At 36.9% G+C, this 20,953-nt stretch overlaps 2 protein-coding genes and 1 long non-coding RNA gene across 23 annotated transcripts in view; 1 reads left to right on the plus strand and 2 right to left on the minus strand.

Moving 5' to 3' along the window:
• kcnma1a (potassium large conductance calcium-activated channel, subfamily M, alpha member 1a) overlaps positions 1-14,826 on the minus strand; it is a 150,730-nt gene extending 135,904 nt beyond the window's left edge. For 17 of the 19 annotated variants that reach the window (XM_083539250.1, XM_083539252.1, XM_083539264.1 and 14 more), the window contains exon 1: positions 13,778-14,806. In XM_083539250.1, coding sequence (XP_083395376.1) covers positions 13,778-14,065 — 288 coding nt within the window. In that variant the 5' untranslated portion in view covers positions 14,066-14,806. Of the gene's footprint in view, positions 1-13,777 lie in introns of all 19 variants that reach the window. The other 2 variants (XM_083539256.1, XM_083539254.1) reach the window with 1 other exon arrangement.
• A 1,633-nt stretch (positions 14,827-16,459) lies between these two features.
• Positions 16,460-20,629, plus strand: LOC310724899. Its single transcript, XR_014533200.1, has 2 exons — positions 16,460-17,569; positions 17,656-20,629. It is a non-coding gene; the product is annotated as an uncharacterized lncRNA (long non-coding RNA).
• Positions 18,955-20,953, minus strand: part of dlg5a (discs, large homolog 5a) — a 38,661-nt gene continuing 36,662 nt past the window's right edge. For all 3 annotated transcript variants that reach the window (XR_014533186.1, XM_083539243.1, XM_083539242.1), the window contains exon 33: positions 18,955-20,841. Coding sequence is in view for 2 of the 3 variants with exons in the window: in XM_083539243.1 (XP_083395369.1) it covers positions 20,738-20,841 (104 nt within the window). In the remaining variant the exon portion in view is untranslated. The remainder of the gene's footprint in view (positions 20,842-20,953) is intronic.

Consider the following 20,953-nt stretch of genomic DNA (forward strand, 5'->3'; position numbering starts at 1 on the left):
TGATAGAGATCATGCTACTGTTAGAAGATATCAGAGGACAGCCCCTGCCTTACCTTATTTAACTTTTCTCACACTACTGTATTGTGTGTGAAAGTTCTTGTAGTTCATAAGAAAAGCTAAATCAGCTGGCACTATCAACAAAGCCAAAAGTCCCAAGATCACATTTTTCCTAATTTTGACAATAAACATGAACATTAGCTAAAGCTCTCAAACTGTACCTGCAGCATTTTCTGCGTTGCTCTGCCTATGAAATATTTTAATAAAGGTGGATAATAAAGTGGTCGGTGAATCTATAACAATCTATCCACAAATTTACACAAAGTGCTATAGTTTCTAATTTCAGATCCAACCCGGTGAGCACAAAAATATCTAGAGACAGTATGAAAAATAGTGATGACACAATCAGAGATGGAGATGATGAATTATTTAGTAATGATTAGCAATCAAATTTGGGGAGTGTCTTAATTAACCAATTATGTTATAGCACTAATTAGGCGGGTGCAATTAGTAGGCTGTGTAATAGGCTTGTTATACAGTTGAAATCTGATCTGATAACCATTGCACTAGTGTCTTTGCGTAAAAAAAATATAGGAAACACTAAAGTTAAAAAAAAAATAAAAGCGAACAGACATTTCTCAAAACAAACAAAATAAAAATGTGTTAGTAGTCTGTAGTCATGATCTTCCTGTAATAAAAACTTGAGTTTTATTAGCAAATGTGGCAACTGTGACAAAAGCATTAATTTACTCCCCCAAACAGATCAATGTGGCAGCAGTTGGTACATTTAAATGTAAGATGCGAGTACTGAAATTAAAGTTGATTGCGAATCGTTCTTCCCAGTCACTGCCAATTAAGATCAGAAAATATGTCCCTGTTTTACATTTCTGATAAAACATTACTTAAGCTAAACACAAAAACAATAAAACATGATTAATTTATTTTTTGCTTTAAGTTCATAAAACGGGTATGTGTAAAAAAAAATAAAAATAAATAAAAATAGAATTGTTTATTTACAAAAAAAGAATGTGATACTCTGGATACACCTGGATAAGAAAACTTCAGAAATACAATGAAAATGTAAACCCACTGTCTTAACTTACTGTTACTACAGCACAGTCTGACCACTGATAATAACAGCTGCGCACTCTATGTATCATTCTGGCAGCATCCTATTTCTGTGAAATGGGATGTGAAATGTCAAGGATAAATTACATTGTGGAAAAGATGGAAAGGTTTTAATATTTATTCATGATAAATATCCCGAAGCCATAGTGAATTAATCAAGCACAATGAATCGGTAAAGTTCCACAATGGTGCACAAGCACACTGCATTTTTATCCTGATGATATTAGCAGCATAGACAAGAAACATCCACCATGCAGTCGACCACAAAACATGATCAATTATTCAAGGTAGCACATATCTTTGTCTACAACACAACAAATAAACACAATGAATGATTAATTATGCATTGGGGACTCCACGAATAGGTGTATTTCTTAGTTTATATTTTGTCGCTGTTGAAAGCGATGTGTCAGAACGTTCCAACAAGGCCAAAAACTTGTGCATTTTATAGTTATATGTACACAAATATTTGAGAAGGTTTTAATCATTAGCAAACCAGGGATAAAAAAATCTATTTTACACCAGAGAAAACCAGAATTAATGGATTCCATATATTCCATATGGATATTTAGAAAATGAGTCAGCTGATTTAAAAAAGGCACACTTCACCCAAAGACACCCAATTTCCCAGGATTTCACTAGTTGATGAGCGTTTGTTGTCTGCTTCTGCAAAATGTAAATTTGCCGACTCTGAAGTAATTGGAATAACAAAAGACAGATGCAATCTCTCTTAAAGCACAAACATCTCATCAGAGTCAGAGCAGTGACAAGCCAAGAACAACTTTTAACATCAATTGTCGTTAGCAGCACAGCTTGAAACAACACTTTTTTATTATGTCAATCGGTCCAAAAACTTGAACGTTCTGAAACAAAGAAGCAGGAGACTTTAACACTTAAACACATCTCAACGTGCTTAGTGTCACCGCTCTTGAATTTGTCTTAAATCCCGTTTAGTGCATTTACTTTTAATTAGATTTATAGACTTTTAGATTTATAATCACACTCTTGATGTCACCCAAATGAGGATGGGTTCCGCTTTTGAGTCTGGTTCCTTTCAAGGTTTCTTCTTCATAACATCTAAGGAAGTTTTTCCTTGCCACAGTAGCCATAGCTTGCTCATCAGGGATAAACACACACCATTCACCTTAACTCTTAACTTATATATTTCACAGCTCCTTACAGTGTGATTGTAAAGCTGTAGGGTTTTACATATATCATGTTAAAATTTGATTCAACAGCTAGCAACCTGTTAGAAAACCCTTAGCCTATTTAGAATTGTGTAGGTGCAATTATACTCAGTATTAAACTGGAAATTTGGCAAACACTTGGAAATATAGGTGCTTCCATAATAAAGCAGATGGCATTTAGTTTATGTTCCTTGCTATGCCTGTGCTCCTGATATATAAAGCCATATACACTATATGGACAAAAGTTTGGGAACACCTGACCATAAGATTAAAACGTGCTTTCTGAAAATCACATTTTTAATTTAGTCACCTTTATTGTTATAATATCATCCACTCTTTTGGAGAGGTGTTCAACTAAAGTTTGTTTATGGAGGTTTGTGCTCATTCAGCCCGAATGGCATTAGCAATGTTAGGCAGTGATGTAGGTTGAAGCGGCCTGGGGTGCAGTCAACGTCACAATTTATTCCCAAGGTGTTGAGTAGGGTTGAGGTCAGAGGTCTATAATAGGCGACTTAAGATCTTTCACTCCAAACCATGTAAATCATTGGTCTTCAACATTTTTTTGAGGTCAAGGTCCCCTTAGGCAATAGAGACATAGGGCAGGACCCCTGATACAAAATGTGTCAAACAAAGCCACTGTTATTAATAGAAACCAATCATATTACACTAGTTAAATTATGTTAAGACAACTGGAACTATGTTGTTGTGCATGCATCATTGTTTGTATATTTTTTTATATATTTTCAAATATTTCCAAAACATGTATTCATCATAACCATTTTTTAAGTTGTTCACAGTTGTCAGGTGGACTATTATATATTTACATAGCTTTAATTTTAATAGAACTTTAATGTAATAGTTATAATTACAAAAATAAAATTCAATATTTTATCTTTGATGTTTTTACCTGTGTTGAATTTTTTTTTTTACTAAAAATTATTTGTGATTCAACTTTAATTAGCAGACCCCCTGCTGTAACGCTGCGGACCCCTGGTTAAAAACTGACTTGAAGAATATATATTTATATATACATGCTGGAAAAGGTTTGGGACTCCTAGTTCACATCCAAAAACATCCTATACAATTGTGTGCCACCAACATTGTGGTAACAGTTTGGGGAAGAACCATTATGGCTGGAAAAGTCCCAATACTAATGCCTATACTATTTGCCACAAAATACATCACAATAGTCCTCAAGCACTGTATGGATATTGTCTACACTTGGGCTCCAGTAGATACCTTGGTAAGTAGCATTTCTGTGTCTGAAGATGATGGTTGTGTCCTGTTTATATGGCAGCATAAGACTGCTGATCTACAAGCTGATTTTGATAAAAAAAAATTTAAGGCAGCACCACACACGTCATTCTCAACAAATAATGCAGAATGAGAGAGCCATTGACGTACTAAATGGCATTGTCAGTTCAGCCAAGCAAACGAGCAATGCATTTACAAATGTAAATTAACTGACTTTAGATATAATTTATTGTAGTGTTTTATTAACAGTATATTTTTACCCATCACTGGATAAGTTTTGCTTGGGTATAAATCTAAAACATAGCTGTGAGCAAGCATTTAAATTACGTAGGGATAATACACAAGTAATTATGCATTACAAAGATGCAGAATGTGTTTTTTTTTTTTTAAGATTACATATAGGCTAAAATGCTGCTCCAAAGAGAAAATAGATAAGTAATATTTGTATTTGATTATTTATTTCAATGTATTCATTTTTATATAACTGCCTGGTCATGATTAGGTAGACTCCAGAGACACGAACACTGAACATATAATTTCTGGACTGGACCAATTCTACATCAGAAATCAACTAATGCCATTGTATCTGTATACTTTTTAGATAACATGAATATAAAAAAAAATAACTTTTGAGAGAGGAAGCATGGCCATTTGTGTAGTAACCCAGTTGTTTATAATAACTGACATGGAAAATAATGGGTAGCTGAATGGAAGCAGGCTTGATGGACAGTGAACACAATTGGATTCTGCAATGGCCGAGTAATTAAAGAGCACATTACATTTCCTTGGCTAGTCCCCAGAGTCGGCTTAACAACTACTCACTGTCTATCTTCGGTTACATCGTAAAAAAAGTACATGCTTGTGCTACTACTCAAGAGCAACTGGCAGCCTAAGACAGCTCTTTCCATGACCCTCTTTGTGGAGGTGAAAGGCAAAAGCCACTGTCTCACAGACCTGAAACGATTAATTATTCTCCCAGTGGGTAAAACACTTCTTAAACTCAAAAGGTTGATCTGAAGTTCCAGAACTATTTTTAATGATCCTTGAAAATGGAAAATGCGTCATTTTTTATGAACACATAAAAATTCAGAATAATTCATAGTCGTTATTGAATAATAACTTTTAGGAACAACCAAATTACAAGTAAATGTTAATGGGTTAAAGAGGACAAGAAAAAACAAGCATGGTTAGAGTTCAGTAAGAGATGTGTTACTGCCAGGGTGGGAGTAGTAAATTCAAAATGGAGGCGGAAGAGGAGGTGAAGGGAGAGCAAGCTGAGCTTTTGAGCATGTGCCAGCACTTTCACCAGTTGTGTTCATTTGAGAAAAGCAGAGCAGCTGTGAAGCTTTAGCTCTCAAATTCAACTCCACTAAGCGTGAACTGCTAACCAAGGGCCTTCACAAGTCACCATTAGCATATCAAAGCACAGCTTTGAATAAAGACTATACAATGCAAAAAATGCATTATATCAGCAGGCGTTTATATAAGTCTTTCATCATGCTAAATGCTGCATTTCAGCTTGAAACAGTGAGCAGGTAATTTAATGGTACATGCCTCAAATCATTATAAGAACAGAGAGAGTGGTCTGACTTTTATTATAAACAGCCTTGTGATTATAAGGCGCTTTACTGCATCCCATTTATGTCTCAATATTTCAAAACTTTCTAACACAGAATAGTGCAGGCAGAGATTCTGCCTTCAATTCCCATCCTTGAATCCTAGTACATTTCTTCAAGTGTTGTTCAAGAAATAAAGAGAAAGCTAATTCTGTGATACAACCACTAGCAGATTCACAACAAAATGAATGAAACCTATGAAGGTTGCTATTATTTAGAAAGCACACAAACTACAAAATAGCAACAGATTTTACTAGTGTGACAAAACACCTTCCAAAAATGCCATTCCAACAATAACTAAAAATAGAAATGGTAGGTACTCCTTATTGAACAACAGATTCTCAATGCTAATCTGTCTTTGAAAGACTACAGGATATAGAAGATGGAAAATTAGAATGTGAGTAAAGTATAACCTAAAAAAAAACTGCCTAACAAAAATTTCTTAGTTGTGACTCAGTGCAATTCATTTTCCCGATGATTGTGAGAGGCCATGTCAGCAGCAAACGAGTGATGTATGTTAAAGATGTTGTGTTCTGAATTTGCTGCTTTGTAGCTTCTTTGACTAAAAACAGCAACAAACATTGTTTGTGGTTATGCGCATTCTTAATATCTATGACCTATACAAATTGGCATTTAGAAAAATATTTACTTCAAAATTAAACTTTTTCTAAAAATCAGCAACTGTCTCATCTATAATGTTCAAACTAAGGTGGTTTGTACAATAGATACATTTTGAATATTACCAAAATGAACAATGTCTTGGTACAGTGGAGAAACCGTGTACATTCTCTGCATTATGAACAGCTGAGAGACATGCATGGAGCTCTCCATGGTGCTGAACGCCGGAATTTCAGCAGAATCACAGCCTCTCAGAACTATGAGACTTAACACACTCCCTCAAGCAAAGCAATTGCTTTTTCTGCTTCAGATGTGGGGAGCAAGTGAATGCTAACAGGCCCAGTGCTACGACACAACATCAATCCATCAGTAAGCAGAGGATTTTAAATGGTTGTGTCAGATGTGAGAATCGTATGTTTACCCGTCTGCGGGAACGTGACAATTCAGTAGAAAGCTTGGAAATATGAGTCTGAATTCTAACTAAATAAATTCAGCAGGTATCTGAATGCTGAGCACGAAGTACGCCTGTGAGGAAGTCACCATGTCGTATATGATTATGCAAGCTATTTTTATAAAGCTTATAATTCAGGTGTTGGCATTATTAGGTGTCATACTCATCACATCTCAGCTCAGATGGAGAAGTTGTAGTAGTATGAGGAATGCACGTAAGAGAGATGTTTACAGAAACGTGTAATTACTTTTACTGACACTTGATGAAAGGGTTCTACAGGCGTTATGTATTCTAACCTATTATGCAATACTTTAGCTGCAGAGCATTGCACAATAAGGCAAGAGAATGAAATAAAGCCTTTAGAAAATACCAGGAAAAGGTCAAACTCTGATATATGACACAAATAGATCACCTGGAACATGGAAATCTCCCAGCTAATATTCAAGCTAAATAATAAAAGACAATAAAAAAGCAGCATGTTGTTTATATATATATATTTATATTCATCTATTCATTCATTTTCTCCCGCTTATCCGTAATTCGGGTCGCGGGGGCAGCAGTCTAAGCAGGCCCCCACCTTCGACTGCTGCCCAAACCACACAGCACCGTCCCTTACGGTCCCTCCTGCAGGTGGTGAGCCTACGGGAAGGCGGCCCCACGTCACTCCGACGTCACAGACCTTGATATTTCCCTCGTAAGGGAGTCTGGGAGTATATATATATATATATATATATATATATATATATATATATATATATATATATATATATATATTTAGACTTATACAGGCCAACCAGTTTAGAATCAGAATACCTATAAATATTCAATAAGGACAACATTTAATATTTATTGAATACTTGTTACATACATTTGTAACCAGCCAGGAGATTTAGTGAAACTTGTTCATGAACCTGAGTGAGACTGTTAATGCTCATACTGAAAATAGTTTAAAAAAGGAAAAATGCCACTCTCGTTAAGAATGCAAGTCAGTGGACCTTAGCAGGACACAAAACCTAATCAATGAATCGATGAAGCAATAAATTGGGCTACAATCAGAACAGGTCTCTGAAATCTAAAAGGTACTTAGGCGTAAAGCAGTAATGACAAAAAATACCTTTTTGGCAATTCGAATAAGTAATTAGGCTATTCTAACTTTAAACATATAGTCCTTCCACAGTCCCACAGGGGTCACTGGTGAAACACAATAGCACTAGGACTATTGATTGATTAATACTTTGAATGCCAACATCTATCAGCAAACAATGGCAGTATTTTATCATCTATTTTTAATTAGGTTTTCTCCAGGAAACTGAGCCTACTGTAACAGCATTTGTACATCATGTCTACACAACCTCTCATTTAAAAATAAGCTATGACAGCTAACTCTATAAACACTTGGCTCACCTTTACTATTCAAAACATAGGCAACAATGTAGCTGCTGAGGTTTTGGAAAACAATGCTCACTTACCCAACAGACAGGTAAGAAGACAGAAAAACAGAATATGGTTTAATCAAAAAGCCTGCAGGCTAAAACATCATTAAAAGTCCAGCAACCAAACACTTAACCTCTAAAGACCCGTTAAAATCATTCCATGGCAGCACACTGATGTACTATAGTATGTGTTAGGAGCCAAACAGGTTATTAACATTTCCTGCCGTCAGACTCACAACCTGTTATTAGCATTTCAGCACACAAGGGAAAAATGGAGTGAGCAGCTCCAACATAAACAGCCCACCAGGCTTGAAGGTCAGTAAAACGTCCTCTAACTCTGGTGCTTCTTCTCTTTTCAGTTCCCTACATCACGCATGCTCCACTGAGCACCAACTCGGATGTTAAGTTCATTCTGATGTGGCAAATCTGCAAAAGCTGATCAGAAAAGGTTGGCCATCACAGTCAGAGATAGGTTTGAGTAAATCAAATCCAAAATGGTGAAATATAAATAGTTTTTCAGAGGTAGGTACATGAGCACTCAAGGTGTAAGTTCCTTTATTTGTGATAGAAAAGGTACACCATGTTAACCTGGAAACCTGAACTGATATGATTAAGTAAATAAGTAACCATCATTAACACATTTATTACTGCATTATTTATTGCATATAACAAAAAACATTCATAAATATTATAGAGATAGTAAGCATGTTTGACTTGTGTATGGGTCTCATTTAAAAAGATAATTGCGTCACCTAATAAATAATTGATTAAGCCAGCTTCTCAATGGAGGAGCATTCCAATCATCCTTTAGAGCATCTATGCAACAGGGTTAATTGGAAAATTTTTAAAGGCAACTGATATTCCATGAAACATGAGCTATGGTTAATATTAGCCAGGGGTCAGAGGAGACACTTGTAACAGTGGCTAGTCCTTACAAATTGCAAAACACCACAGCAACTGAAGCAGCTGCCTCTCCAGGCTCCAGGCTCCAGGCTCCACGCTCCAGGCAAAATATGGACCTTGCAGATCTTTATAGTTTGTTGCAGTTCTAGCTCAGCTCTTTCAAGCTGAGAGTGAAAGAAGCTAATTGTTTTTCCCTGCCAGTGAACCTGCTACTGGATCAGGGGGCTTAGCTCAGGACGGCTTTCCCTGCTGAGAGAAATACCTCCCTTGAGCTCTTTCCCGGAGTCACCCATACCTTCCGTTTTGAATCTCACTGATAAATATGTTGGGGGTTCTAAGGTTCTATTAATAGTGTCTTGTGAAATAAAGAATGTAACAGAGCTGTTTTCTTTTCTGTTTTTCATATTTAAAATAGGTTTGATATGAGGCATGACCCGCAAAATTTACAATTGATTGTCAGCTGAAAAAAAAAAATAGGTTGTTGTTTGAATCCTGGCCAACAGGAAGCGGAAGATTTAAAATAGGTTAAATCTTTTCAGTGTATCTTGTATTACACACTAAAGATCTATAGTGTACAATCCTGTCACTGATTCCAATGCCAGAAATGCAACTGGTCAGACGTTGCCCTGTAGTTAGTGCATGCTCATGCCACCTTAAAAAACATGACTGAAATGCAAGAGCTAAGTTGCTGGCACAGCAATCCAAAGCTAACCCATAGGCTTTTTATACAAATGTCACCATTAATGAGCTCTGGCCACTGCACTCTGAGCCAGCCACCCATTACCAGTCCATGCTGATAATTCTAGACTGCACTTAACTGAACAGTCATTTTGCATGCTTCTACATAAGGGCTATAGAATAAACCTACTTGTGTCACAGTTCAATGGGAGAGTAGCAGACCTCCACGAGTTTATTACATAAACCAGCCTGATATAAAGAAATTATATTGTGTGAACCACATACATGGTTGAAGTATCTACTGTATAGAAAAGATACATGCAAATCAATAGCCTGGCCACCAAGGTTTTTGTATCTAGACTTTAGTTCTTAATTTTTTAGTTGCATGTGTGAAATGTATCTGTTTTCCGTAGATGCACTCTTATACCTGCATGGATAACAGAAAAGCTTTTCTGAATCTGTAACACACAAGTATGTGGGAAGACTTACAAAGTATACAAAAAAAAAAGCTGGCACATAACTTTCCTCCTTTTATATACACTGTTAACTTGCAGATAAACAACTTTTACATAAGAAGAGAACACCCAATCCTGTAGAGAAAACCTTGAAACCTTGACAGGGCATTATTGGGCAGCAAATTACAGAGAATTCCATGGAAGTGTTAGATCAGTGGTTAAGGATCTGAGTAGCTGATCGGAAACCCCAGTATCTCCAAACTGTTACTCTTGGGTCCTTGAGCAAGGACCTTAACCCTCTGTGCTCCAGGGATGCTGTATCATGGCTGACCTTGCACTCTGACATCACTGTGATTTGTAAAGAAAGGATTTCACTGTGCCGTAATGTACATGTGACAAGTAAAAATTAGGAGAAATGACTTGCACCTGAGTACATCTATTCTTCCAGCAATAGGCATATATTTTTTTGTCTGTGTTCTCTGTTTAAAGCTTACCGATTTCTATCCATCTATCTTTTATACATTTGATGGTACCCTGGGTCAATTGTTTTGGTTCTGTCCACAAAATCAGAGATTTTGGTCAGATATTTTCCAGTTTTCTCAGGTTTATAATTAGGTTTTTTTTTCCTGACCCTTCTTAGTTGCTCAGATTCATTACAGTGTATCAGTCATAATATATAGTTGCCTGTTTAATATGATATGATTGTATCTATGAAAAGAAAAAAAAAAATTGTGAAAGAAAACCTCTCTTTTTTAATTTGGCTAACTTACCTCAACCTTACACTTGGAAGGAATTACATATAACATCTCTGATATGATTTTTATTATTTTTTTTTTTTTTACTTTCAACAGAAAAAATTGTCTTGTATACCATAAACCTTTTTCCTATTCTGTGCAGTATAGCATTATATATTGATCTAATATACTGATAGATGAAGAGTGTGTACTTTTGTGGTTATTGTTTGTTTTGGATTCTGTAAAATCACAATAAAAATAATATTCACAATATTTCTCAAAAATGTACTAAACAAAGAGTCCAACACTGCTTTTCAGGTATTTTATGTTTCCTAGCTGCTTTCATGTTTCCTGATACACTTGACCAAACATGTCAGCTGCATATTAAGCCCTCCAGGAGTTAGGTCAGGTGTGTTAGAAGAGCTAGGGAGCTAGAAGAGCTTGAAAATGTGCCAGGAAGTGGGTTTTACAGGATAAGAGTTTAGAAACCCTGTTATAACACAGGATACACGGAGGAGGTGTTTAAGAGGGACAGCTGATCTTTGGATGCGTGTTGTTCGCCTGTCAGTCCAACGGCAGCCGCTGCGTTGCCAAGCATGAGATGGTACACACATATACACAAGACCCTCATAACACATGCAATACTGTCTGCATTAAAGGAAAACAAAGATCATCCCCCGGACACAGAAACATTGCTCTGTGCTTATTATAGAAGCTGTAGGAAAAAGCACTTGGTTGTATCAGCTCAGAGAGGATTTAAAGCATTAAAAAGTATTTAACATTTAACCCACAGGATATGAAAACAGCTTCTTTTAAACTCTGTTGTTTTTTTGTAATCGTAATTGTGGAATGCACCCAAGCATAACAAGGTACAATGAATATTAACTTCAGCAGAAAAAAGATCTATTTCATTCCAAGGAGATTTCCTACCGTTTTAACAACCTACAAATAACTACTGGCGGAGTAATCGGGCTTTTTTAATTATAATTTCTGAAAATTGCTTACAAATGGTTACCTGGAAAATATGATATTTATGCCCCGATGTTTACAGTTTCTCCCTACCCCAGTGCTAAAGGTGCTCTGTTTCACACACACATTCTTGCTGAGCAAAAAGCAAATTGCCTAAAGCAAGGCAGTGTTACTTGCTATGCAATCAATGTTTTATAACAAGGCTGACCAGCACGTAAACACCAGCTAGACAAGCCCCTGTAAAGTGTAGCTCATTTGGCTCTGACCTGGCAAGTGCTATTAACAGAACTAAACATCAATGCTCTCAGTGCTATTATTAGGCTAAGAAAGCTAAGCACAACATAAAGTATTATTTGATACAGCATAGTTGGTGGACATTCTCAAAAGCAAAGTCAGGAAATGCCACCTGATATTTTAATCCCAGTGCTCCCAATTGCTAAAGATCCAGACAAAGGCTTTATTGTGTTTCAGCAGCATCCATCTGAAGGTAGAAACACTGTGTCAGTGTCAGACAGGCTGCTTGCTCTGTCAGAACGCTTGTTCTTGTAGGTAGTTAAAAGGTAATGAAGACTGGAGACTTCACAGACGTCATTAACCCTTTTCATTAAATAAGTAAAAAGCTTGGCACACTCATACCCAGAGAACGATTCAAATAAATGAAAAGGGACACCATGACATCACACCTTTCTCAAATTGGTAACAAGGACTTTTTAAACTCTCATGTCAGACAGTTTCCAACAAATAAACTGCATATAAATGTGGATATCTGTAAGACTCATATGATTAGATGCCACATTACTGCCATAATTCTGTTTATATCTTCTATAATCCAACCACCAGGGAAACAAAAAAAGTTATTTGTTTCCATGTGTACTTGATTATGTATTTATTTTAACCATATATAATATTATGAACTAACTTTCAATTTGATCTGTTTCATCATTCATTCATCTACTTCATCTTGGGCAGACTCACAGTAATCTGTAAATGTATCATGAATAGGACACCAGTCCATATTCACTGTAATGCATCCTGTAACATTTTTACATTTAACATGTTTAACCACATTAGAGATACAGATACAATTTCCAGATACAAAGTAATACAGAACCTCATTCTTTACTCCTTTCCACATTTTTTTTCCCACAGTGCTCACAAGCACCCTCTTTTGTGCCCTTAAATGCCGTGTCATTAAGCCACACTGACAAGGACTCAACAGTCGTCTATAAACAAAAACCCTTGTAATTATTAACCAGGGCCAACTACACAGAGCAATAAGGCTACTAAAAGGGCATTAAAGCCCACAAAAATCTTTTTACCAAAATCATTCTAATTTTTTTTATCTTTACAAAAACCTATCAGACTTTTATTTAATTAATTTAAATAAAATTAGTGATTCAACCTACTAAATTCTATTTTTAAACTTGTGCCACTCATATGTTTTAAGGTGATCTTGTGGATTTTCACTTTTGGTGAGACAACTGACAAAATTGAAAAATGACAGAATAAACCGAGAGCCATTTTATTAGTCCTTTCACCGAACTAGAAAATGTTTCAGGCTGGTTGTAAGCACACCCACACAGACAGCTGAGTAAGAAATGGCAATGCAAGATGGTGAATCTCTCTTGGTATTGCTGAATGGCATCATGTTTGCAAAAAATAAAAACACCAGGTAAAATGTGAGCATGTAAAAATCTGTAGGACAGCCTCAAATCCTGGCTTTTACATCCACCTGCTCATTAATGACATGCTCAATGTCAGTGTTCCCAAAAGAAGATCCTTCATGTTAAGGGCACAATTTGTTTGCCTTAGGTGTGAATGTAAACATTTCCTTCAGTTGACCAGCAGCATGACTGGCAGGTGTGTACAGACCACTTCAAGTGTAAATGAGCTACAGGTTCACATTAGTGGTTTTTTTTTCCCCCAGATGTGTGCAGAATCTATTTTATTTATATATGGTTTAATACAACCGTTTCACAGATTTTTTTTTTGTATTCCCAGAATGGTATTGATGATAAAACATTTTTACTATAGTAATCCAAGTGTCTTATGAACAACTTACAAATGTGATAGTGGATAATAAGAAACATTGGCACGGGTACATATTTTTACCCACAAGATACATATCCATGATAATGACATTTTTTTTTTACATTTCTAGTCCCTTCGCAGTGAAGTTCAACACCAGGCCTGAACAGGATTTAATAATCAACCTGTCATTTTCCCTCAACCTACTGCAAATTCTGAATAGATATTAGATTGTGATAAATATTGTGATTGATATATATATATATATATATATATATATATATATATATATATATATATATATATATATATATATATGGGGTTACCTTGTTTTTGATGCTACAATGGCAGCAGACAGTCCACAGGTACTTGAGGGTCCTCCACAGGAGGATGATAAAGAGACCCCCAAAGAACGTCACCATGGACGAGGCGAGGAAAGCCCACCACATGCGCTGGCCATTGTTATCGCACGGCACGTCTGCGGAGAACGGGATGATCACGTCCATCCTGGCTATGGAGACAGAAGAGTCCGAGTTTTTGTTGTAGTTATTATTAGTCATTCTAGAGCTGCCGTCGCCGCCGCGGGAAACGTTGCGATCTGCTCCAGCTAGCATCGAGTAGCTTTGGAGAGCTCCTGCCAGCGCCCCCGGCCCCTGCCATCAGCCATATTGCTTCAAACAGCCCCTCTTCTGCGCAACAGTGGCGTTCTTTATCCCCAACTGCTCCTCCGTACGACCGATGAGCTTTTCACCCGAAATGTCGCTTGGCGTGAAATCAGCAGAGAAACAGGAGATCGGCGTCCTTCTGCGCGACACATTTAAATCCGCATTGACTTAATTTTATTTATTTATTTATAAAATTTTTTACAAGGGCTTTTCAAAATATTCGAAATAAACAGCAAACATGAGCCACGCAGGCATTTTATTTTAGCTTTTGGTGATGTTTGTCTTGCTGCCGTTCTGCAATAAAACGAAGCGTTCACAGACCCCCCAAAAAACGAACGGCGGTCTTCACTCTTCACTCAGTCCAGAGCGCCTCCAAGATCACCGCCTTCCTTCCATCCATCCATCCATCCAGGGACCAGCGTCGACAAATCGCTCTCCAATCTCTCTCTCTCTATCTAATGCCAACTTACTGATGCTTTTGCGCCGAATTTAATAAGAACAAAATATGACAGATCACATTTTATATGTGAACTGGAAACGGCGTGATTTTTTTTTTTTTAATTGAATGTGATGTGCTCCGTTGGAGCGGACAGGGTGAACGGTGCTGTCCCTGTCAGCCGCTCTGCTTCCCTCACTGAGAGCGCACACACTCTCACTCACACACACACACACACACACGCACGCACGCACGCACACACGATCGCACGCACTGCTAGGCAGATTTACAGGTAGAAGGGAGGAGCCAAAGCGCAATAATAAAGATGGCTATGGGATGGAGGACAGTTTGGCGGGTAGGCTGTGTGTGTGTGTGTGTGTGTGTGTGTGTGTGTGTGTGTGTGTGTGTGTGTGTGTGTGTGAAAATTGTTCAAGCTCAATCTTTTCTGCATTGTATTCAGGCGACATGACGCACAAGTGTGTATCCCTGCTTGCGCCATTATCCAGAATGCGACACAGACACTTATATTTCAGCTTCACGATTCGGTTTAAAAACCTGAAGTTGTTATTAGAAACCTGTTGGGCTCTAATACACACACATGCGGCACACCACAGCAGCGCTCCCCATATAGTCTTTTTATCCAGCACGGACCAGTTTTACGCAAGATAATTTTTCCACGGATCGGATCGGGGGGTGGGTGGGGTGGGGTGGATTGGTTCCGGGGTTGTGGGAAGGGGACGACTATATGTTCACACGTAGTAATGTTTAAATATGACACTATCATACATAATAGATGATGTAATTATTCATTGAATTTCATATTTAATGGAAATGTAAGTCGCCATAATGCAGGATCAGTCCGAGCTTCATTTATCGACGCATAGAATAGAAATGCGACTGAAATAAGTGCGGGGAATTGTCTTGTTATAATAATAATAATAATAATAATAATAATAATAATAATAATAATAATAATAACACCCTAAAAGAGCATGAAAGTCAATAAAATGGAAATATAAATGTCAAATGTTTTGGTCCAGGGTCCGTTACCTGTTTGCAGCCCGGTGGTTGGGGACCACTGCTTTATAGCAATGTATTGGTTTTTGTTGGTTTGTTTGTTTTGGTATTCTTACTGATCAAACTGTCTACAAATGTGTACAAAACCATTACATACAGCTGTGGCCGTAGCAATGTACTTCCCTGACACACCCTAATTTAAGTCAAATTATAGTTTTTTTATAGATTTACTGTCATTTATGGTTATTTTCTGTCTGGATGTTATTAAGGCTTAAATGTGTGTTATAACATCCTTCTAAATAAAATATATATTTTAGGTGGATATAATAGGCTTGAAAATATGCACTTTGACAGATATGACTAACCTCTACAATAGGTCCAGTCCACGCCAGTAGGTTAATGCAGGTGTATGTTGGTTATAATGAGTACATTTGGTCTTTATAATGCAAAGTGTGAACAGGTTTTGTTATGATACTGAAACATAGCACACGCAGATGTTATGCCGCCTTTAAACGGAACAGAACTGTGCTATTTGGATGTACAATTTATATAACAAAATGTATTTGATCTTAAAGCTCTGTAAACCACAGACCAACCGAACCTGCGGCGAAACAAGATCCGGATCGTATTTCCAACTTTTTATTAACCCCGACTCAGGGGGAAGCAGAGCAAAACAGGAGAGGCTCCGGTTACTTAACCCCCCAAGTGGACAACTGCGGTAATGCATGTCGAAAACCTGAAAGGAGGTCTTTAAGAATGTGAAAGTGTGTGTGTAAGTGAGAGAGAGAGAGAGAGAGAGAGAGAGAGAGAGAGAGAGAGAGAGAGAGAGAGAGAGAGAGAGTGTAAAGTAGTATATAGTAAATAGTAAATAAGTGTGCAATTTGAGGTACAGTGTTTGTATCTTTATTCCACTTGAGACAGTGTCACAGGCTATAAGTGATGGTACATTGCTGAGGAAGTACATAAGTAACTGCTGGATATATTGCATATGTTTAGTTTGTGAAGAAAGGTTTAAGAATTTTATAGAGCTAAATGTTGTGCAAAAAACCTTGTGCAACATCTCCAAATATAACTTCATGGCATATTGTATACAAACTGACCAAAAATATGTGGACTTCTCATAAAAAGAACAATGGCTTTAATATGGAATTGGTCCTCACTGCAATATACAGACTTCACTTTTATGGTAAGATGTTTTACACTACATTGTAGAGTGCCTTAATATATTTGTGCCCATTCAGTTTTTCTGAAGTCAGGTTCAGATGAGGTACAAAAAGGTTTGGCTTGCATTTCCAAATGTGTTTAGTGGGGTTAAGATCAGTGAGCTGTGCAGCCCAGTGTTAGTTCACACAAATCTCGCCACACTGCGTATTAATGAGCCTCGTTTTATTCACAGGGCATGGTCATGCTGAAACAGAGTGGGCTGTTCTATAAACTTAAGCCAGTGTTGGAAGGATACAATTGTTTACAATGCCTTCATGTGTGGTAAGATTAACAGCCTTCACTGGACTTAAGCAGCCTTGCCCAAAACTTGAAAAACTGCCACAAACCATTATTGATCCTCCACCATTTCTGTTCAGCATTACACAGTTCAGTAAATAGTGTTCTCTGGCATCTGTCAAACCCAGATTTGTCTATCAGACTGGTAAATAGAGAGAACATACTTCCACTGCTACTTCATCCAACAGTTGCAACAGGATATTTGAACTGTTTCCTGAGCTGGGGGAATAAAATCAGGAGTACTTATTGATAAAGATCTCACAGGAGGTCTGTAAGGCACCAGGCCATATACAACAAATACGTTTAGTTTTGTGAGCCGCTGAAAGAGTGGCAGGTGGAAACCGGTGGTTTAGATTATTTGCGAGTGATGCAACATAGGATCAGTAATTTATATGCACTTCATCACTCAGCAGCTCCACTTTATAAGTGTGCATATGATAAATAGTACTTACAGTTCATCAATGCTGATTTAGCTGGGCTGAAATCTCATGACCTGATTTGTGACACAGTTGGCATTCTATGACACAACCATTAATGTTGCTGATCTCTTCAATACGACCCATCTACTGCTAATATTTGTCTATAGAGAGTGCATGGCTAAACGATTGATAATGAAACACACCCAGTAATTAGGAGGGGTGTATACATACCAATGGCCATATATTACATTAAGTAGCTCACTAATTAGTGGTCATATATATGAAGATTTGTTGTGGAGAGCAAAGCAATCCAGAATTGATCATCATCCTGTACAGCCCATGTCCACATCTGATTAGATAAGAATTTTTAAGAATACAGATTTTGCAAGCTGGGACAATTTACACAAGTGGTCTTATGTGAACGGTAGGAAAAAGCAGCGCCTTCATTTGATGTATCAGCTGAACATGAAAGGCCTTATTAACTAGAAAGATCAGTATCAGACAGCCTTGCATCTAGCTAAGCTTAGATAAGCTGGTGGCAGCTGTCGAAACAGATAACCCATCAGGAGGGTAAAGTGACTTGTAGAGTGCCAAAGTGGCACATATAGGACATTTATATGCAGCAGTAGCTAGAGGCCAAAATGAACAAGTAAGGCAAACAAGAAGCATGGGGAGGTGCCTTCATATCACAGCAGTCTTACTGCATACACTAAATTAACCACCGTACGTTGGTGGACATAAATGGCAAAACCACAAAACAGAAATATGATCCACTGAGAATGAGGAGCAGTGTAAAATGGCGATTCACTATCCCAATTTAAGAGGTTGTGAGAACAATGCTAGAATAATGATGTAGAGACTTGGGCAATGACTGAAATATTGGAAGGCCAGTTGGTCACAACGGCTGTTCATAGCCACTCACACGTCCACTCATTGTTTCTGTATACAACTTTTTTCTTTTTTTCTTTTTTTTATTACCACAGCTGAAATAAATGATAAAGATTTTAATAATTAAGTGATAAACTGTGCTTAATGAGTGCTGAAATTGTGGAACAAATTGTCCCAAGTAGTGGGGTTCCCTTCTGGACTGGAGTTGGAAAACCATGTAGAAATTTAATTGAAAAATAAATGGTTTATTTTTGTAGTGGTAATTTATTGGAGCATTAAAAAAAAGAAAAAACAAACAAAAAAAAAAAATCCCTACCGACTATATTTAAGGATTAATACGGTTAAAATTGAAGTCTGGCAGGTCTGCCTAATAAGCCAGAAAGTATTTTTTTTAACCCCAATTTACAATAATTAATATAAAAATTTCCTGATTATCCTTTTAATGTGTTACTGTTTGTTCCATCAGCGTAGGAAAGATGCTAGTTCTAAAATTATCACTTATCAAGCTACTGAAAACTTGTTAATTTAAGATAGAATGGAAAAACCTTCCAAACACCACCCTGGCTCGTTCCATAATGTAGTGTGATACAGAAAAATGACTTTTATTCTCATGTTAATTTGCTTAACATTATTTCATACAAATCACATTCTTTTGTAATATTGAAAAATCCCAATCAATAACAGTACCTGTCATCTAGTCATTCTTCTTAAAACAAAACTATTGGCAGAATCCCTCTCATTTAAAACCATATGCTACGTATTTTAGAAAAAAACAACAACAACAACAAAAAAAAAAAAACACCTAGATATGAATAGCACTTGAAACAAAATGTCTAAGTTTAACCCAAATAGACAAGGCTGGGACTGATTTTCCTTTGAGAAAACTGTGCAATATGAAATCCCTTTTTTAAATGAGAGTGTAAATAATGCAATGGGTTTCATCTATTATAAGAATCGAGGCAAGTAATGAAATGTATGGAACATGAGTGATACACAAATTAATATTAAATCACAAAAATAATAAGTATAGTACCTATTTTCAACCTCTACTGATAACCTAAAAACAGCTATTGTTTAGGGTCCATAATGTTGCAAGTGCAAAACAAAACAAAACAAAAAAGTAATGGACACATTGAATTTTGGCACAACATTACCTGGTGAGAAGATTACTGGTCGGAATAAAGTATGCAACTGTGCCTAGTGAATTAAAAAAAAAACTTAAATAGACATGAAAAAGCAGATTTTTAACACAGAACATTTAAACAGATTTAAAATCAGAGACCCAATTATATTTACCCTGCATATCTTCCTTCCATGGTGTTTTTTCAGTGGGTACATATAAAAGTGAATGACAAAAAAAATTCAAATAATAATAAAAAAAAGAAAGAAAGAAAGAAAAGAAAACATAAGAAACATACAAAAGGAACATGCTTATATCTGCTAAGACCTGACTGGACACCTGCTGCACTCCCCTAGGCCAACAGCCTAGTCAAAATACATTTAATATATATTTGTGTTTATATTTATATATAGATCTATATATTTAGACAAGTTTGCATACATACAGGTTAAGTGAGTGCCTCTACTTTAGAACTGTAATAGTGTTAGAATTTCATGTTCTCTTTTAAACATATTTTCCTCTATGAGAATTTTTACCACAGTGGTCTTTCAAGCCTTGGAGTGCAATCTGAGGAGTTTTAAAACACCAGACTTTCAAAATGCCATTGTCATACGCTCAGGAGATCTCCAAAGGCACTTCCATTTGGCCTGTAAAATGCTTAGACGCTGTTCACTTCAACCCCCAAACTATTACATTTACATAATCAAGCTTACCAAAGCTTACTCTTTATCTACAATGAGTTTTCAGTCCTCTTACTGATGTAGAAAACACAGACACACGTGGTGCCATTTTGGTAAATTGGGGAAGGGACAGAGGGTTGAATTTGAGTTTAGAGTAGGGAGAGCTGACAAGGGATACAACTTCATTAAGCTCAAAGGGAGAGGACACATTCAAGCAGACATTAAATAACTAATAATTCATGGACTGATTCATCTGTAAACAAGTGTTTTAGATGCAGCATTACTAATTGTTGGATGTCTGTCAGGAAGACCAAAGGAAAACAATGAAAACTTCAGTGCTATAATCCTGCATTTACAATCACGCACACGCGCACACACGCACACAGACACACATTACAATTACACATAAAAAGTTACAATAAAACATAAAGGAATAATAAAAGAAAAAAGGATGCAATGCTCTCTGTAGTGTACCTTTGTGTGTAGTGCGAGTGTAAAAGCATAGTGTTTGTAAGTTCAGGTGTGTGTGAGGCAGTAGGTGGAGAGGACTAGCTCAGCCACCTAAGGCGAGCCTAACGGAGTCCACAGGACTTTACTCTGCTCCTGATCCACTATAGTCACAATTTGAGTGCGAATGTAGGGCAACGTGCCACCTTGGACAATACCTGCAAGAGAAACCATCAAAAGCTCATCATCGCATTTAGGAGTACTCATATTACTAAATCATTCTGAACACAAATTCTAAATCAACAGAACAAATGAAAAGAGTGAGAAGAG

Source organism: Silurus aristotelis (genome assembly GCF_946808225.1).
Source record: "Silurus aristotelis genome assembly, chromosome: 4".
NCBI lineage: Eukaryota > Metazoa > Chordata > Actinopteri > Siluriformes > Siluridae > Silurus > Silurus aristotelis.